Source organism: Fibroporia radiculosa, assembly GCF_000313525.1.
Source record: "Fibroporia radiculosa TFFH 294 genomic supercontigs, scaffold911, whole genome shotgun sequence".
Lineage (NCBI taxonomy): Eukaryota > Fungi > Basidiomycota > Agaricomycetes > Polyporales > Fibroporiaceae > Fibroporia > Fibroporia radiculosa.
In genome coordinates this window covers 25,320-39,799 of record NW_012133246.1, presented here as the reverse complement: position 1 = coordinate 39,799, position 14,480 = coordinate 25,320, and the positions used below count along the sequence as shown (strand labels likewise).

Sequence of the window (14,480 nt, the reverse complement as noted above, 5' to 3'; positions counted from 1 at the left end):
TTTTTATAAACTCGACGTTGCTACACGGGACTTTAGGTTGTGTCGAACTTCCTCCGGCCAGAATCAGACTGGATACGCGCTATAACTTGACTTGGGGAAGTTTATGCCCGAAGATTGATCTCGTTCTGCCACTCGGTGGGAGTCATCAATATGGAATTGTGTCCAGTGGTCCTGTAGGCTGCGGACCTGTTCGTTATCGCGGGAAATGATAAGTGACACCACACGAAGTCTTCAGACGCGATAGACAGGTCAAAGGTCTGCATTTGTCGCGTACTCGAAAACTACCCTCTACCTATAACACGAAGGAATGTATATACGTAGCTACTAGGGCAGGCGGTTACGCAGAAATAGAAGGAAATCAGGACAACACGAAACGCACGGGAAGCCCGTACGAGTGCTCTGAGAACGCGAGTACCTACTCGGCATACAAGTCCAGCGGCTAGCGGAGCGTGCGAAATCAATCAACTTTGAACGTTGGCGCCGGTGATGGCCTACGTTCGAACCTTCGGGCATCTCCTCATTGACCCCATTTTACTGGGTGTACACCTCGTCTACTGCGAGAAATATTCGGTATGTGATTGTGGCAGGCCTTCGTGAATTAAGAGATATTGTAGCTTCAGGTCGCCCGACGCGAATAAGATAAGCTTCAGAAGAAATACTTTTTGAGACAGCGTACGAGCTATATGCTCGCCGAGTCCTGCGTCGTGGACATCGTAAAAGGTTAGGCATATGTGATGCGTCTCTTATCTGCATAAGCTCCTGGCGTGCCTGATGTCGGTGAAACCGCCTTAGGATGAAATGGACAGCCAAATCACAGCTTTGACTTGGCGGAGCCGCCGAATACCACTTGCGAACGTAGCGGAACAACTACCTCAGATACTGTGGGGACTCCCGACCTCCCTCCCCCCTCCCCACTGCTGCGTCTTCGACCTCCTCCGTTATTGTGCGATAACTAGAACATAATCCTTGAGCTGGTTAGCCACTATGGCTAATTCCTCAGAGCTTCCGAGCCAGCCTGCAAGGCTGCCAACCATACTGGGAGACGTGTCGGGCGAGGTCCGAGAACGGAAGAAGACTCACGTTACGGTCACCATAGTCGAGCCGCCTCATCATGCCAGACAGACTCTGCAGCGGCTCCCAGCACGCATTCGTGGCATGCAAAGTCGATGGCAGACTATAAAGGAAGATCTTCCTCCTCAGCTTTCCCGGAAGCACAGTAAGCGAGACATTTTGCGCAATTTATGAGGGAAGCGCACTCATCGCATCTGTGTGCAGTTGGTATGATATCCGTCGGTCCGTCAATCTGTTATCATATGTCGCGAGTGATGATCTTCATCGGAATGATTTGTTCAGGGGGTGTGATCGGGACTGGACTGTTTCTCGGTTCTGGGGTATGTCTTGGGGGGTGTAATTATTCGGTGACTGTTTTGACTGCTCTTGTCTTTTAGGAGGCACTCGTGAATGGGGGGCCTATTGGCGCTCTGATTGGCTACAGCATCATCGGTTCGGTTGTCTACTGTCTCTGTGTATCCATTGGCGAGATGATCGCATTTCTGCAAGTATTTTTGTCTTGTCTGCTGTAGTCTCCCAGTAATCATACTCTGCAGGCCGAACGTTGGAGGAGTTGTGGGACTGGCTGATCTGTATGTTGATCCTGCCCTCGGCTTTTCCATGGGTTGGGCAGCTTGGGTACATTTATATCATGTTGGATGGTATCCCGAAACTGACTTATATGCAGTACAATTGGAGCATAACCCTTCGTATGTCTGTTCATCACCGCGTAGCGACAATCCTCATGCTTATGCCATCGACGTCGTAGCTGCGGAGGTCTCTGCGGCTGTACTTCTTCTTGGTTATTGGATCCCTAAGGACATCCTATCGTATGTTTGAACTTCTGTTCATCAATTATTCAGACTAACAAGTGTCACTCAAGTGATGGAACATTATATGGGCTTACAGGCCTTTTTGTATGAGCTTTCATTTTGTATCTTGTGTGTGGCTGACTAACATATTAACATCACAGTTATCTGTTGCAGTGATAATCAATCTTTTTCCATCAAGAATTTATGGAGAGTTTGAATTCTGGTTTTCTACCCTCAAGGTGCTCACAATTGTGATCATCAGTATGTTTTATAGAAGCATTTTGTTCAGCTTTAAGTTTGAATCTTTGATCAGTCATAGTCAGCCTTGCCTTGGATTTTGGCATTGGAACAGGGAAGTAGGTAATCTTTCAATTGTGACTACAATGTTGTCTGAGAGTTTTCATAGGCCAATAGGATTCAAGCTGTGGGAAGAGCCATTTGCAGAGAGCTATATGGGAATATCTGGTCCAAAGGGGCAGTTTTTAGGATTTCTGGCAGTTCTTATGCAGGCAGGATTCTCTTTTTTTGGGTCTGAAGTACCAGGCATTGTTGGTTTATATGATTTCTCTGTAAAAATGTCACTGATGTGTTAAATTATTAGGCTGCAGGAGAGGTGATTGATGCAACAAGGGTGAGATTCATTAACTTTTTATTGTATTGTGCTCTGTCTAACAGAGTTGCAGAATGTGCCACGTGCCTTGGGTAGGGTCTGGGTCAGGATGTATGTTTAAAACCGCTCACTATTTGATCTAAATTGGATCTAACTATCTTAAAATTAAGCACACTCTTTTATATTGGTGGCATTATATGTGCAGGACTTCTGGTCCACCCTACAAATCCAGACTTGATTCAACAAACATCTACTGGTGCTAAATCTCCATTTGTGATTGCTTTCAATTCTGCTGGCATACCTGTTGTATGTAGAGTTTGGACTTTGCTGTTTTTCTTGTTACTAATTAACACATTATTAGCTGGCACATATACTCAATGCTGCTATGTTGCTTTCTGCCTGGTCTGCAGCAGCTTCTGATATTTATATCAGTAGCAGATTTTTGTTCTTTCTTGCTCACTGTGGGCATGCACCTCAGTTTTTCAAATCTCTTCTTAGATATCCTCACTTACCACCAAGTGAATCTGGTGAAAATACCAATGATGGTGAAGATGAAGCAGATGAAGAAGAGATTGAAGATTTCTATTCCTGCATTGATGTTTCAATACATGATATCTCTCTAGTTCCAGACCAGCCAATTTCTCTGCCAGATTCTTCAAGTACAAGGGCAGCTGATGAGATTACTGTTACAAGGCAAGAATTGACTTATGTATTGCCACTTGCTAGTGTATTGGCATCAGCATCACTTGGCTTGCTTGCCATGCTAGCTGGAAGCAATAGTGCTGATGAGGTGAGTTTGGATAATCAATTACTGTAAATACATATTTATATGTACTTCAGGCATTTACATGGCTAGTATCTGTTGCAAGTGTAGCCTCACTGCAGTCTTGGGCTGCAATGCTGTTCATATACATAAGGTGAATGATGATATGTAAATCTTTACTTGCTTTTATCTTGAATGCTGTTCATTCATAGATGGCATCATGGCACTATATATGCTGAGGAGAAAAACAAGCAGCTCAATGAGCCAAGTGCTGAACTAATAGAACAGCTTAAAATTATTCAAAACCATAGGCATGCTGGACAGCCATATGTATGTTTGAGATATTATTATTACATTTGGAAAAACTCAACATTAATTTCATAGCTTGCATGGTATGCATTTATAATCTGCCTGATTATTTTGCTTGTCAATGGATGGTGAGTATATTTTGCCTTATTAAATTAGCAAAACTCATTATTGTATCAGGGATGTCTTTATCCATAATGATTGGCAAATTGGTAGGCATATAATCAGCTATATACACTATCTTATGTACTAAAATAAACTTTTTAGCTGAAACTGATGCAACTCCTGCACTATGTTCAACTCCATCCTGTAGAAACACTACACCTGTTTCTACATTCTTAGCTTCTTATGTGCCATTAGTAGGTTTTGAATTTATGCTTCAAATATAATATTAACACTAAAATATGCATTGAACTTAGCCATTTTTTTTGTTATTGACCTTTGGCTACAAGTTGATCTATCAGACAGAATTGGTCAAATTTGAAGAGATGACATTTTCCAGAGAGAATGTGCCAGAATTGATAGAGAAAGTTGATGCACCAAGAAATCTTTGGGAAAGAATTTTTGCTATACTAGTTTAAATTGAATCCATGCACGGGATAGTTACACTTGCCTGATGTATTTTTGAAGGCATTTTCTGCAATGATATGACTGTTTCGTTCATAGCTATCACAGCTATCAGAGCACAACTTAGGGTTGGAGAGCACTCAATATGCGCGGCAGGTTTAACGCTGCTCCGGGGAAAGGCGGGCGGCTTTGTTTGGTTGGACCAAACAAGTGTCTGTCACCGTTCGCGACGTTCAGCTCACCAGTCTCTGTCTCTACTTGTCATCATGCATCCTTCTCTCATTCGTCGCCAGCTAGGGGGTCTCGTTCCGCCCAAAATTGCGACGCCGTCAATTCTGGTGAGGCGTCCTGTCATGATATTCGCGGCAATACTCAGGCCACTTTGCGGCAACAGTCTTCCGGCTCTGGAGCAGGATTAGGCCCGCTGGTCAACTTCTACTCAAAGTTGCCCAAAGGCCCCGCCCCTGCGTCTGCTGTGGGTGGACTCAAGGCCAGGTTCTTCAACGGAAAGAACGCATCGGCCGCGCCTCTGCTTTTCACCATCTTGTCAATTTTCGGCCTCGGGTACACCATTGACTACCAGAGTATGTGTATTATGCCCTCCTCACGCGTCATAATCATGACTGATGCTCTTTGTGATACAGTGCACCTGAGTGAGTATATGACATGTCGCTTGTTTCATGAGATTCTTACGCTCGTCGCAGAGAACCACAAGAACCACCCCCACTAAGCGTCATGAGGATGTAGAGGACATGTTGGCGGGTAATAGACTGAGCGACTAGCCTTGTGTATCAATCCATTGACGAAATCATTTTTCGCCCTTATTTGGTATCCGCGAGATATGGCAAAAGGGCATGGCCCGTTGTCAGAGCTATCGCGAAGCATGTAGTTTGTCCTCATGCCTTGTCACTCGCGTCCGCAATATAGCAGCGTCATGGTTCGCGTGCGATAATTGATCATTGGAAGAAGAGGGAAGCTCGTGCCTCTACTACATACAGGTGCGCTGTATACAGTCAAGGGCTCAAGTGGTGAATTGTCGTTCCGACTCTGTGGCATGCGTCCCACTCTTCGTGCCATTATCTTGACGTACAAACACCAGACGATCGGATACTGTTTAATTTTCATGAAGCGGCTTTCATCTGCAATCTCCAGTGCGTACGGATCTGTCGTTATCGCAGTTCAGCGCCATCTAATTTCTCTAACTCGCGTAGGAACACGCTATGTGATCTTTCCTCGTGGGGTTTGTATGTAAGAGAAGGTACTTGCTGGGTACTCTTTCCTCAGCCGTTGAACACGAGAAGTTTTCTGGAAGACTTGAGGAAGTACGTTATCAGGAAGTTCTATTCAGTTGAGTACTGATGTTTAGATGGCACCAAGACTTCCTTTCGTTTCGCCTGTAAGGCTTGTGCGAAGGTCTGCCAGCATGTTAGATCATGTCAAAAAGGTATGATCGTCGCTGTCTTCGAGCGCCATCATCATCCGCCTAGAACCACCTCTGTAATATCGAACTCTGAAGCTCATAGACTTGCCCGTCTCACGATTATCATGGCTTGTTATACAATCGTCGTGAGTGTCATCGAGTGTATTCATTTTGCTCGGTAATGCGCAGATTGAATCGATTCAATCACTCAGAACTTCGGAGTAGCACGGGAGCAGACTAACAGGCATGTCAGACGCCAAGAGCCCGTTAGCCCTCCCCTCTGTAACGTCTGTCTCATTGGTAGCTCAAGTCTCGTTATCTCGGACCAGAGTTCCTCAATGGCAAGCTCGAGTACATTCCTGACGACCCAGCTCGTTCAGACATTGACTTGTAGAGAATAGCTTCGTGGATATCAACAACCATACCTCGTGTCGCTTGCCGTTAGTGTTCCAGGGCGACCTTATCATACTATGGCCGGAGATATGCTGTCCTGAAGCAACTATGCTCTGCGTGCACTGACTCATTGCGAGTCATTCTCGCGTGCGACGACCTTTTTCCGGCCCTGTGCCCTTGGCCATGCGACGACCCTCAAGTATTTCATCTGATGTAAACAGGGTATTTGACCCTAGCGAGTCTGGGGCATGTTGACCACTGCCTTTCCGCTCGATGACGTCGCGAGCACATCAAGCCCTTGTCCTAAATGACACATACTTGAAAGTAGGATGTGCCATCGTGGCGTAATATGGTGTTGCATTCTGATTAATACTACATGCGTGCAGGTATGCTGAAACGACGTGCGAGGCGATAACAAAGACATGCAAATGACACAGGCTGTCCGTGCGACTCGGAGCAAGACAGACGGGCGTGAATCTCTCGAGGAAAGAGGGTGGCATCTGGTCGCCAATCAGGAGGGCAACGTGCGAGCAGCCGCTGCCCGACATTGGAAGCACTCGTCTTTTACGGTGTCGATGTCTTTTTGAACGTCTGGCCCGTAGTTCTAAAATATAGGCCGAAATGAATGGAAGATCAGGAGCACGTTTATGAGACACCATGCGGCCCCGATCGGGGGTGGTCGCAGACCGGCGCGCTCGTACCTTGAGGCAAGCAGGATCTTTGCAGGCTCGAGGGTGCAAAATGCTCCGTTCGCAGCTGCCTGAGTTGCAATCCATGATCGCGACGACGAGATGACGCTGAAAATGCTGTGAATAATCATATGATTTGTTCAGCTGATGGTGTTTGATGACAAGCTGAAATACACGTTACCCCACACTTGGACCATCGTGTTCCCTCTCTGTCAACAAGGTTCAGCCACGACGCCGCAGCAAGAATGAACAACGTACGCAATTCGTCGACACATAGTGAGCAGCTCGAAAGTGTGTCTGTCAGAAACACAGGGTATAACAACGGAGAGGTATGAAGTGCACAACCGCTATACAGCAATGGGATACCTCGGTCAACCAAAGGTCACCACCGGCACAGAGAGCTGGAGATGCAAGGAGGGAGATTGCGGAGGCAGGAGTCATTGGGAAGCTTTGTCTTTATATTTATGCGGATAGGACTTCGGAGAAGCGCTGGGCTAATACGGCCTGCCACAGCGCGATCAGAACCACAAGGGCGCGGCATATGAATACGCACCACATTGATCTGAAGGAAACATCCGATCCGTGAGATAGCTGTGTCGTCCGTATGTTCAGTACAACAACGCTTACCTTATCATGTGACGGCCCGGGGATTTCTCTTCATCACCCGCCACTCTTGCAAGAGAACGCCATTACGGACACGCCACACGCACTCGCAACGCGCCACGGCGGCATCAACAATGATATACCAGTTTGTGACAACACGCCCCCTCAAAGGCCTAGCAAGCAATTCGGAGGTCTGGGCAGACATAATCCCGGGTCCATTTACGGGTGCGCGTCAGCTGAAAATGCTACAGCTCGGCTGCCCGCTCGTTTGGATTGAAGTCGAAGAGTGCTGACGTCCGGTGTGAGATTGTCGTGAGGCAGCAATGATATATCAGAAGTTGCAGGAATTCCATCATGCCCATTTTTCGCTCGTTCGCATCGCGGGCGGCGGCCCTCATACATCCTCAAAATCGCTTCTGTGGGTGATGTAATTTAGTCAGTCGCGTTCACACGTAGCGTATTCCGGCAGCGGCGCTGGAAGTTAATGACGATGGTGGGTCGAAACGTTTCTGATGCTGCTCCCGATCCGTCAATCCTCACCGGAGCTTGACCAGCGGTGTTTCGTGCTAGCTGAACGGTTGCACGTCAGTGCACACTATGCCAATCGGAACCATGGAGACGTCCCGAGTATGGGCCAAGCAGCCACAAGTTCCATCCGTACTCGAGGTACTACGCTAGTATTCGCCCGCAGCGGTAAGAGACTAAGACGAGTCGACGGCGGTTCACTCTGATCGATAAGCCAGTCAGTCAATCTCTCGCCGTCCCGATCCTTCAGGATCCATATCTCATGCAGACAGTCTCATCTTGCCGGGTTGACAACATACCCGCCTCCCGGAACACGATAAACAAAAGACGCACCTGCCGTCCTGTTCCTAGCATCTACCGGACGTCGCTCCGCTGTCGCGACCTCCGAATTCGGCGTACAACACCCATCGATAGACGAAATACGGGTCTCAGGAGCGCACAACTGATGGCCGTCTAGCTGCGTGAAAGTTGAATCTTCTTCTGTCAGAGTCTTCCTCGTGCATGCGCCTCCAGCGGTGCTGTCTCACCTTCCGAGATGCCGTCACTTGCACCTGGTTGCAGCTTCTTCGCAAATTTCGACCGTCTTGCTCGCTAGCTATACGCCGTTTAACGATGTGCGCTTGCAATTCCGGGTCCGCTAACTGTGAGCGTGTCCGAGATTCATAATACATGTTTTGCACACCCACGACCGGCGAGATACGGCCACACGGCAGGCCGGCCCTGCGGTAGGCTCCAACAGCCTTACCTCCGTAGAGTATTTGACCACAGCAATTGAATTGAAGCCATAGTCGAGGCTGTTTCCCGCTTGACTTCTTCGGGAGCATACCCGGCGCAAGACCTGCAGGCAACCTCTTCTAATTTGGCAAAGCACGTTCTCTGCGCATTTGGTCAGCTGGACGAAATTGCCGCAGTGGCAACGGAGAAATCACTCCTGAAGGTCCCGGAAGTCGAAAACAGCCGTCTGTCAATCAAGGTGATAAGAGTCTGGCAATCGGCGACAAGGCACACGGAGGCAATTTGGATGTCCCAAGGTGCAAATTGAGTATATAAATACGTATATCGTAAAACGGGTTGTTGGGGTTAGTGGGAGTCCTCACCAACGTGTACTACCACAAATGTTCTCGTCAAATAATTGAAGACACTCCCAAAAATTAGTGCGATGAGTGTGCAGCTGAGGATGATCACGTTGTATGGCATGCTGAAGTCTGGTGTGGCAGGATCAACGAGCAACACAGGTGTGTATATTCGCGTGGGTCGTTCCAATAAGGTCCACGCGGTGTTCCTAGGATCCCAATCTTCTTGAGAGATGTTCTCGAAGGAGAATGGAACAAATATGGCAGGCGGTAAGTCCCAGCCACGTTGCGCGTCTGGCGGGTGCTCTGTATATCGCAAAAAAGGCTTGGAAACGTCCAGCGTAAGCTGCAGCGTGCTTTCCGGAGGCAGGGTCAGCACTGCTTGCAATAGAGTCGGCCGAGCGTGCGGAACGGGCGCGGTATACGAAAGAAGGGTTACTAAATCGTCTATCACCAAGCAATACCAAAGTGAGTAAAATGGTCTTGCAAGATGCACGAGGTAAGGTCATAAGAAAGGAAGGTCCGGATACACACCACGTGGGACACCATCAATGTGGGCATGCATGGTATGTAGATAGAACTGCAGCAGCCATGGCATGGTCTCGAGATAACCCGTCCGGACTTGGACCGGAGAGTTATTTTTCACAGAAATGAACAGCTGAGCAGAGTACTGATTCGATCCGTGGAGTGCCCGGCGGACGGAGAGATGCGTCAGAGGCCTTGTCATTGAGCGCGGTGCTAAATACGAAAAATATTAGATAATGCCATTGCGTGAATGGTCATGGACATATTACGATAACTAAAGGCTGATTCCCCTGGCCACTTCATCACAATATCAAGAGGTTTCATCGCTGTAAACAAAAAGTAAGTAAAGATCTTATTCCTGCGTTTGAAGAACAATATCGTACCATCGTCAACCAAGAATGTCGCCAGGTCTGCATCTATCGAGGTCGGAGTTGGCGTCATTGCATACGACGCTTCGGTCGGAAGCTTTACTCGTATTATGCTGGTATCGGCGACTGGGCAAGCTCTTTCGATAACGCGGTCGAAGATGGAAAGAAACGACCAATCTGGATAGATGCACGTTAGAATTTGCGAGACTTCTGCAAGCCAACGCAAGATAACGCGTTCGAGACATTGTTCTCCCGCGACTTACCTCGGCGTCTTTCCGGGGAGTAGCGAACGGGGTCAATGACCGCCTGAAAAGCGAGTCGTACTTCAACACCTATGTCTTGGCGATAGCGGACGTGCACGCCCATCCCATGCCAATCAGCGTCAAACAATTTATGCGGGTTCAACAAAGTAGCAATCCCAGAGCGTGATTTGCATGGCAGGAGCTTCAAGAATGGAGTTAGATTTTCCGTACACACATGCTCTGACGGCAACGTCGCGTGGCGGAGCTGGTGCGGTGTCGTCCAGTTGGGCAGAGATCCTTCAGGCTGAAAGCTTAAGATAGGTGATGTCGTCCGCTGCTCGTCTAACGACCCAAGGGAGGCGCAAAACAAGCCAGCGAGGGCATTCCGTAAACCTTTCCACCTCTGATCAACACTGTCGACGTGATTGAACTCTCAACAAGAGTATGGTAGGATGGTTTAATACTCACGAAATGAAAGCACTATCCCCCATCCATGCCCACAGCTCAGCGCCAGTACCCACACCCGGCTCGTCAGGATATCCCCAGCGATCATAGTCCCATTTGCCTGCATTTAGTGTAAGATGAAGCTCAGTGACAGCAAATTCTCGCAAAACTTGTCCAAGTGCGAGGGGGAAGAGGGCGTAATGCTGCGCTGCCGGGCTTAATTAACGATGGCAACTTTCTGGTTTTTGCATGGTACGCACAATCATCGTCGTATTCTAGCGACCCTGGATGTCGCGGAGTCGCATTTTCCAGCAAGGTTGTAAAGGAGAATGACGCGGCTAGCTTCCCATCTCGCAGAGGTCGTAGAGTCAAGTCTTCAGCAAATTGTTCTGCCTCGCAAAGGAGCGAGAGGAGTAAAAGGGCACCTATACGTCCAAGTAAGCGCATCTTCCGAATGGTAGCACAGCGTTTGTGATATGCCCAGCTGTGACAGCCTCAGTTCATGGTTGTGTCGGTCGTCGTAGGTCGTCGTCTGCCCGTTGGATGCTCGAGCACGTGAGCCCGCGATTTGGGTTTCGCGCCAATTTCCGCTGCCATGTCTTCCCTACATCCTTCCCCTTTCCGGACTGCGCGATAAGGTGCGATATTCGAACTACCATCAGCCTCATGACCGACATACAACCTCCATGATCAATCTTGGACTCAGAATTCGACACAGGCGTGCCAGGTCGGCACTATCTTGAGCTAGCTATGTCTACGATTTCTTCGCGAACCTTCAGCATTGGACTTTCTACTGCCTTCGATTCCTCCTTCCGTGCTGCACGTCGCGTTATCGTGAACGTTGACCTCTTGAAGGGAACAAAAATATGCACCGGGGACGTCGTTGCGCTATCTGCTGCTGCATCCGAGAACAAGGTGAGGCATATCTAGTGGGAAGCTCCCCACGTCCTTTCTGTGCAGCTGACCGGTATGATTGTACCGTATCTTTCCTGCTAACCAAGATGGTTCTCCATTGACAGGCCTTTGCGGTCGGTGTCGTGTGGCCTTCCCATGAGGTGCCGCAAGATTGTCAGTAAGCAACGTGTGCATGTTTTGCGAACGTGCTCAATTCTTCTCGACCACGCATACAGCCGTCCTTGTCTCCCCCTCATTGCTTCTGACCGCCCATTTGGCTGAGGGCGCACAAGTAGCGATCACTCCCCTTAACAGCGCGAAATTACCTGCACACCTTCCGCCTTTACACAAAGCACAACCGGCGCGCACCGTTAGACTCAAAGAGCAGTCTAATTCCGCGATCCCGCGGTCCCGTTTTTCCAGCTCCTCAAATGCAAACCCCACTGGAACCAACGATGCCAAGCGGTGTGACTGGCTGACTCTGCTAATTAGGGAAGCGCTCGGTTCGTTTTTCCATCTTCCCGCGATCTCACGAGAAGCGCGGCTTGGCACCAGTCAATGTGCTCACCGATCTCTCACGGTGTTCAGTGGATCTCAAATATCTTACACGCACACAGACTGTGGAGGTGCTCTATGAGGGCAAGGGTCGCCGATTCGTCGTGTCCTCTGTATCCACAATCCTGGAAGCCGAAGCAACTTCCAGGGACGAGAACGATCTCGCAAATGAGTTCCAAGCACTGTCCTTGGAGTCTCCTGGGTTCTGGACTGTCGACTGGGATACTACGGTGTACGTGGAATCTCAGAACCACAGTGATGATAAATCAGCTGCAGCCAGTAAAGTGAGGCAGGTGCCTGATCCACTTCTTCTTTCCCTGCTGATTCGACCTAACAGCTAGCTCCGGCATCCAGCTTCCCTGCGAAGGACGGCAGAAACGAAGACACGTACGCAGCCGTTGGTGGACTCGATAAACAAATTAGACAAATCCGCGATCTAATAGAAATCCCCCTCGCTCGCCCCGAACTTTTTCGCCATTTTGGTAAGTCCCCCGGGCTTTTGGTAAACCTTCGCTTTCTAGGCTCATATCTTCCGTACCTCGTGTCGATGGATGCACCGCCGACTGCCTCGTGCCTATGTAAATGCACCATGCCGGACATGATGCAGGCCTCAAGCCTCCACGCGGCGTTCTACTCCACGGTCCGCCGGGCACGGGAAAGACCCATCTCGCGCGCGCAATCGCGGCGTCCGCGCATTCTGCGGTCCTCGTGATCAACGGTCCTGAGCTGTCGTCCGCGTACCATGGGGAGACAGAATCGAAGCTACGTGACGTCTTTGCAGAGGCGCGTGCGCGCAGTCCGTGTATCATCGTCCTCGATGAAGTCGACGCGCTCTGCCCGCGCAGAGAAGACGGGCCTGGCGGGGAGGTCGAGAAGCGAGTTGTGGCGCAGCTGCTCACGATTATGGACGGAATGGATAGCGCCCTTGAAAATAAGTCACACGAGCGCATCGTCGTCGTTGCGACGACCAATCGACCGAACGCTATTGACCCTGCTTTGAGGCGACCAGGGAGGTTCGATAGAGAGATTGAAATTGGTAAGCGGATATTAAATTTCAGAGGAATCGCTGCTAATGCATGTGGGTTAAATGAAGGAATTCCGGATGCCGAAGCACGGTTCTCGATTCTCAATGTGCTGATGGCGAAAGCTCCCCACAATATCCCTCAAGATGACCTGCGTAGTGTGGCAGCTCGTGCTCATGGTTATGTTGGGGCAGACCTCAGTGCTGTCGTCCGAGAAGCAGGCACCGCTGCGATCAAGCGGTGGCTTTCTTCTTCTGCGCCGGTAGCATCTATGAGTGCTTCCACGGAAGATATTGAAGCTCCATGCTCTCTTTCGGAGCCACAACTCACTCTCACCGATCTACTCTCTGCTCTTCCCTCCGTGCGGCCATCCGCACTTCGCTCACTTTTCCTTGATGTTGTCCCCGTGCACTGGTCCGATGTCGGCGGGCAAGCAGTAACCATCCAGAAATTGCGCGAGTGTGTTGAATGGCCATTGCGCCATCCCGAGACATTCGCACGGCTGGGCGTCCGCGCGCCCAAGGGCATCTTGCTGTACGGTCCACCAGGTTGCAGCAAGACGCTGCTTGTACGCGCGTGTGCGACAGAAAGCGGGGTGAACTTTTTGGCAGTAAAGGGACCGGAGGTCTGTTACTTTCCAGAACCTTTTACCGTCCTATGCTGACATTTGCATCTGATAGCTCCTCAACAAATATGTGGGCGAGTCTGAGCGCGCAGTGCGCGAGATATTCAGCAAGGCGCGCGCTGCGGCACCAGCAATCATATTCTTTGTGCGTCTGCGCTCCACCCCCGCATGGCTGGTTTTTGCGTCGCAAGATGTGATTGCTGAATTTCATTTACCCCAGGACGAAATAGACGCACTGGCGACAGCGCGCGCGTCTTCCGATAGCAGCACCGGCGCACATGAAGGCGTGCTCACGAGCCTGCTGAACGAGATGGACGGCGTGGAAGAGCTGGTTGGGGTCACCATTGTCGCGGCGACAAATCGGCCAGAGGCCATCGTGAGTCTTCCCTTCAAATTTGTTTAGCCTCCGCCACAGTGGCCATATGGCCGCCCTACTACCCTTAGCCCTTTGTATCACGCTCTCATGCCCGCTCATTTTCAATCAATGTGTTCATCAGGACTCCGCGCTGATGCGGCCCGGGCGGTTGGACCGCATACTCTATGTCGGGCCACCGGATGCGCAGGGGCGCGAAGACATCCTACGCATCCGCACGCGTAAGATGAGCATCGCGCCGGACCTGGATTATTCGGAGCTCGCAAGGATGGTGAGTATAGCTTGTTGCCGATGTTCAAGAGAGTATCAACGGCTCACACGCCCTTGTGGACGATCAGACGGAGGGCTGTTCGGGCGCCGAGATGGCGGCGCTCTGCCAGGAAGCGGCTCTTCGAACGATGAAAAACAACATGGACGCACTGCATGTAAAGCATCGGTTTGCTGGTACCATTGTTTCTCCGTGTGTTAATGTTGTTTAACTCAGGTTCCGTACGATGCGTTTGTCGCTGCTGCGCGCACAATCAAGAAACAAATCACGCCGGATGTTGTTGCAAAGTACGAGAAATGGAGGGACAGTAATAGTGCAACAGAGGCTTGATTATGTACCGTGGTGGTCTTCAT

The 14,480-nt window shown here is 49.8% G+C and overlaps 3 protein-coding genes across 3 annotated transcripts; 2 read left to right on the top strand and 1 right to left on the bottom strand.

The window, feature by feature from the left end:
* Positions 1 to 984: 984 nt before the first annotated feature.
* Positions 985 to 4,838, top strand: FIBRA_01783 (uncharacterized protein; the record flags this gene model as incomplete). Its single annotated transcript, XM_012323654.1, has 24 exons — positions 985 to 1,216; positions 1,276 to 1,293; positions 1,354 to 1,391; positions 1,449 to 1,524; positions 1,592 to 1,689; positions 1,739 to 1,760; positions 1,820 to 1,880; positions 1,934 to 1,967; positions 2,024 to 2,123; positions 2,176 to 2,218; positions 2,269 to 2,410; positions 2,464 to 2,493; positions 2,546 to 2,583; positions 2,643 to 2,778; positions 2,834 to 3,262; positions 3,313 to 3,389; positions 3,448 to 3,565; positions 3,620 to 3,672; positions 3,722 to 3,753; positions 3,809 to 3,900; positions 4,402 to 4,446; positions 4,503 to 4,692; positions 4,753 to 4,761; positions 4,813 to 4,838. 24 exons carry the CDS (start codon positions 985 to 987, stop codon positions 4,836 to 4,838), a joined length of 2,139 nt encoding a protein of 712 aa, XP_012179044.1.
* Positions 4,839 to 8,818: 3,980 nt separating this feature from the next.
* FIBRA_01782 (uncharacterized protein) lies at positions 8,819 to 10,837 on the bottom strand (the record flags this gene model as incomplete). The annotated part of the gene is made up of 7 exons (XM_012323653.1): positions 8,819 to 9,258; positions 9,346 to 9,549; positions 9,606 to 9,662; positions 9,720 to 9,914; positions 9,968 to 10,359; positions 10,415 to 10,598; positions 10,651 to 10,837. The coding sequence occupies 7 exons, from the start codon at positions 10,835 to 10,837 to the stop codon at positions 8,819 to 8,821; spliced, it is 1,659 nt and encodes a 552-aa protein (XP_012179043.1).
* Positions 10,838 to 11,140: 303 nt separating this feature from the next.
* On the top strand, positions 11,141 to 14,457 carry FIBRA_01781 (uncharacterized protein; the record flags this gene model as incomplete). Its single annotated transcript, XM_012323652.1, has 11 exons — positions 11,141 to 11,305; positions 11,410 to 11,458; positions 11,521 to 11,787; positions 11,873 to 12,123; positions 12,177 to 12,321; positions 12,447 to 12,875; positions 12,933 to 13,486; positions 13,542 to 13,862; positions 13,984 to 14,130; positions 14,198 to 14,284; positions 14,344 to 14,457. 11 exons carry the CDS (start codon positions 11,141 to 11,143, stop codon positions 14,455 to 14,457), a joined length of 2,529 nt encoding a protein of 842 aa, XP_012179042.1.
* Positions 14,458 to 14,480: the final 23 nt, after the last annotated feature.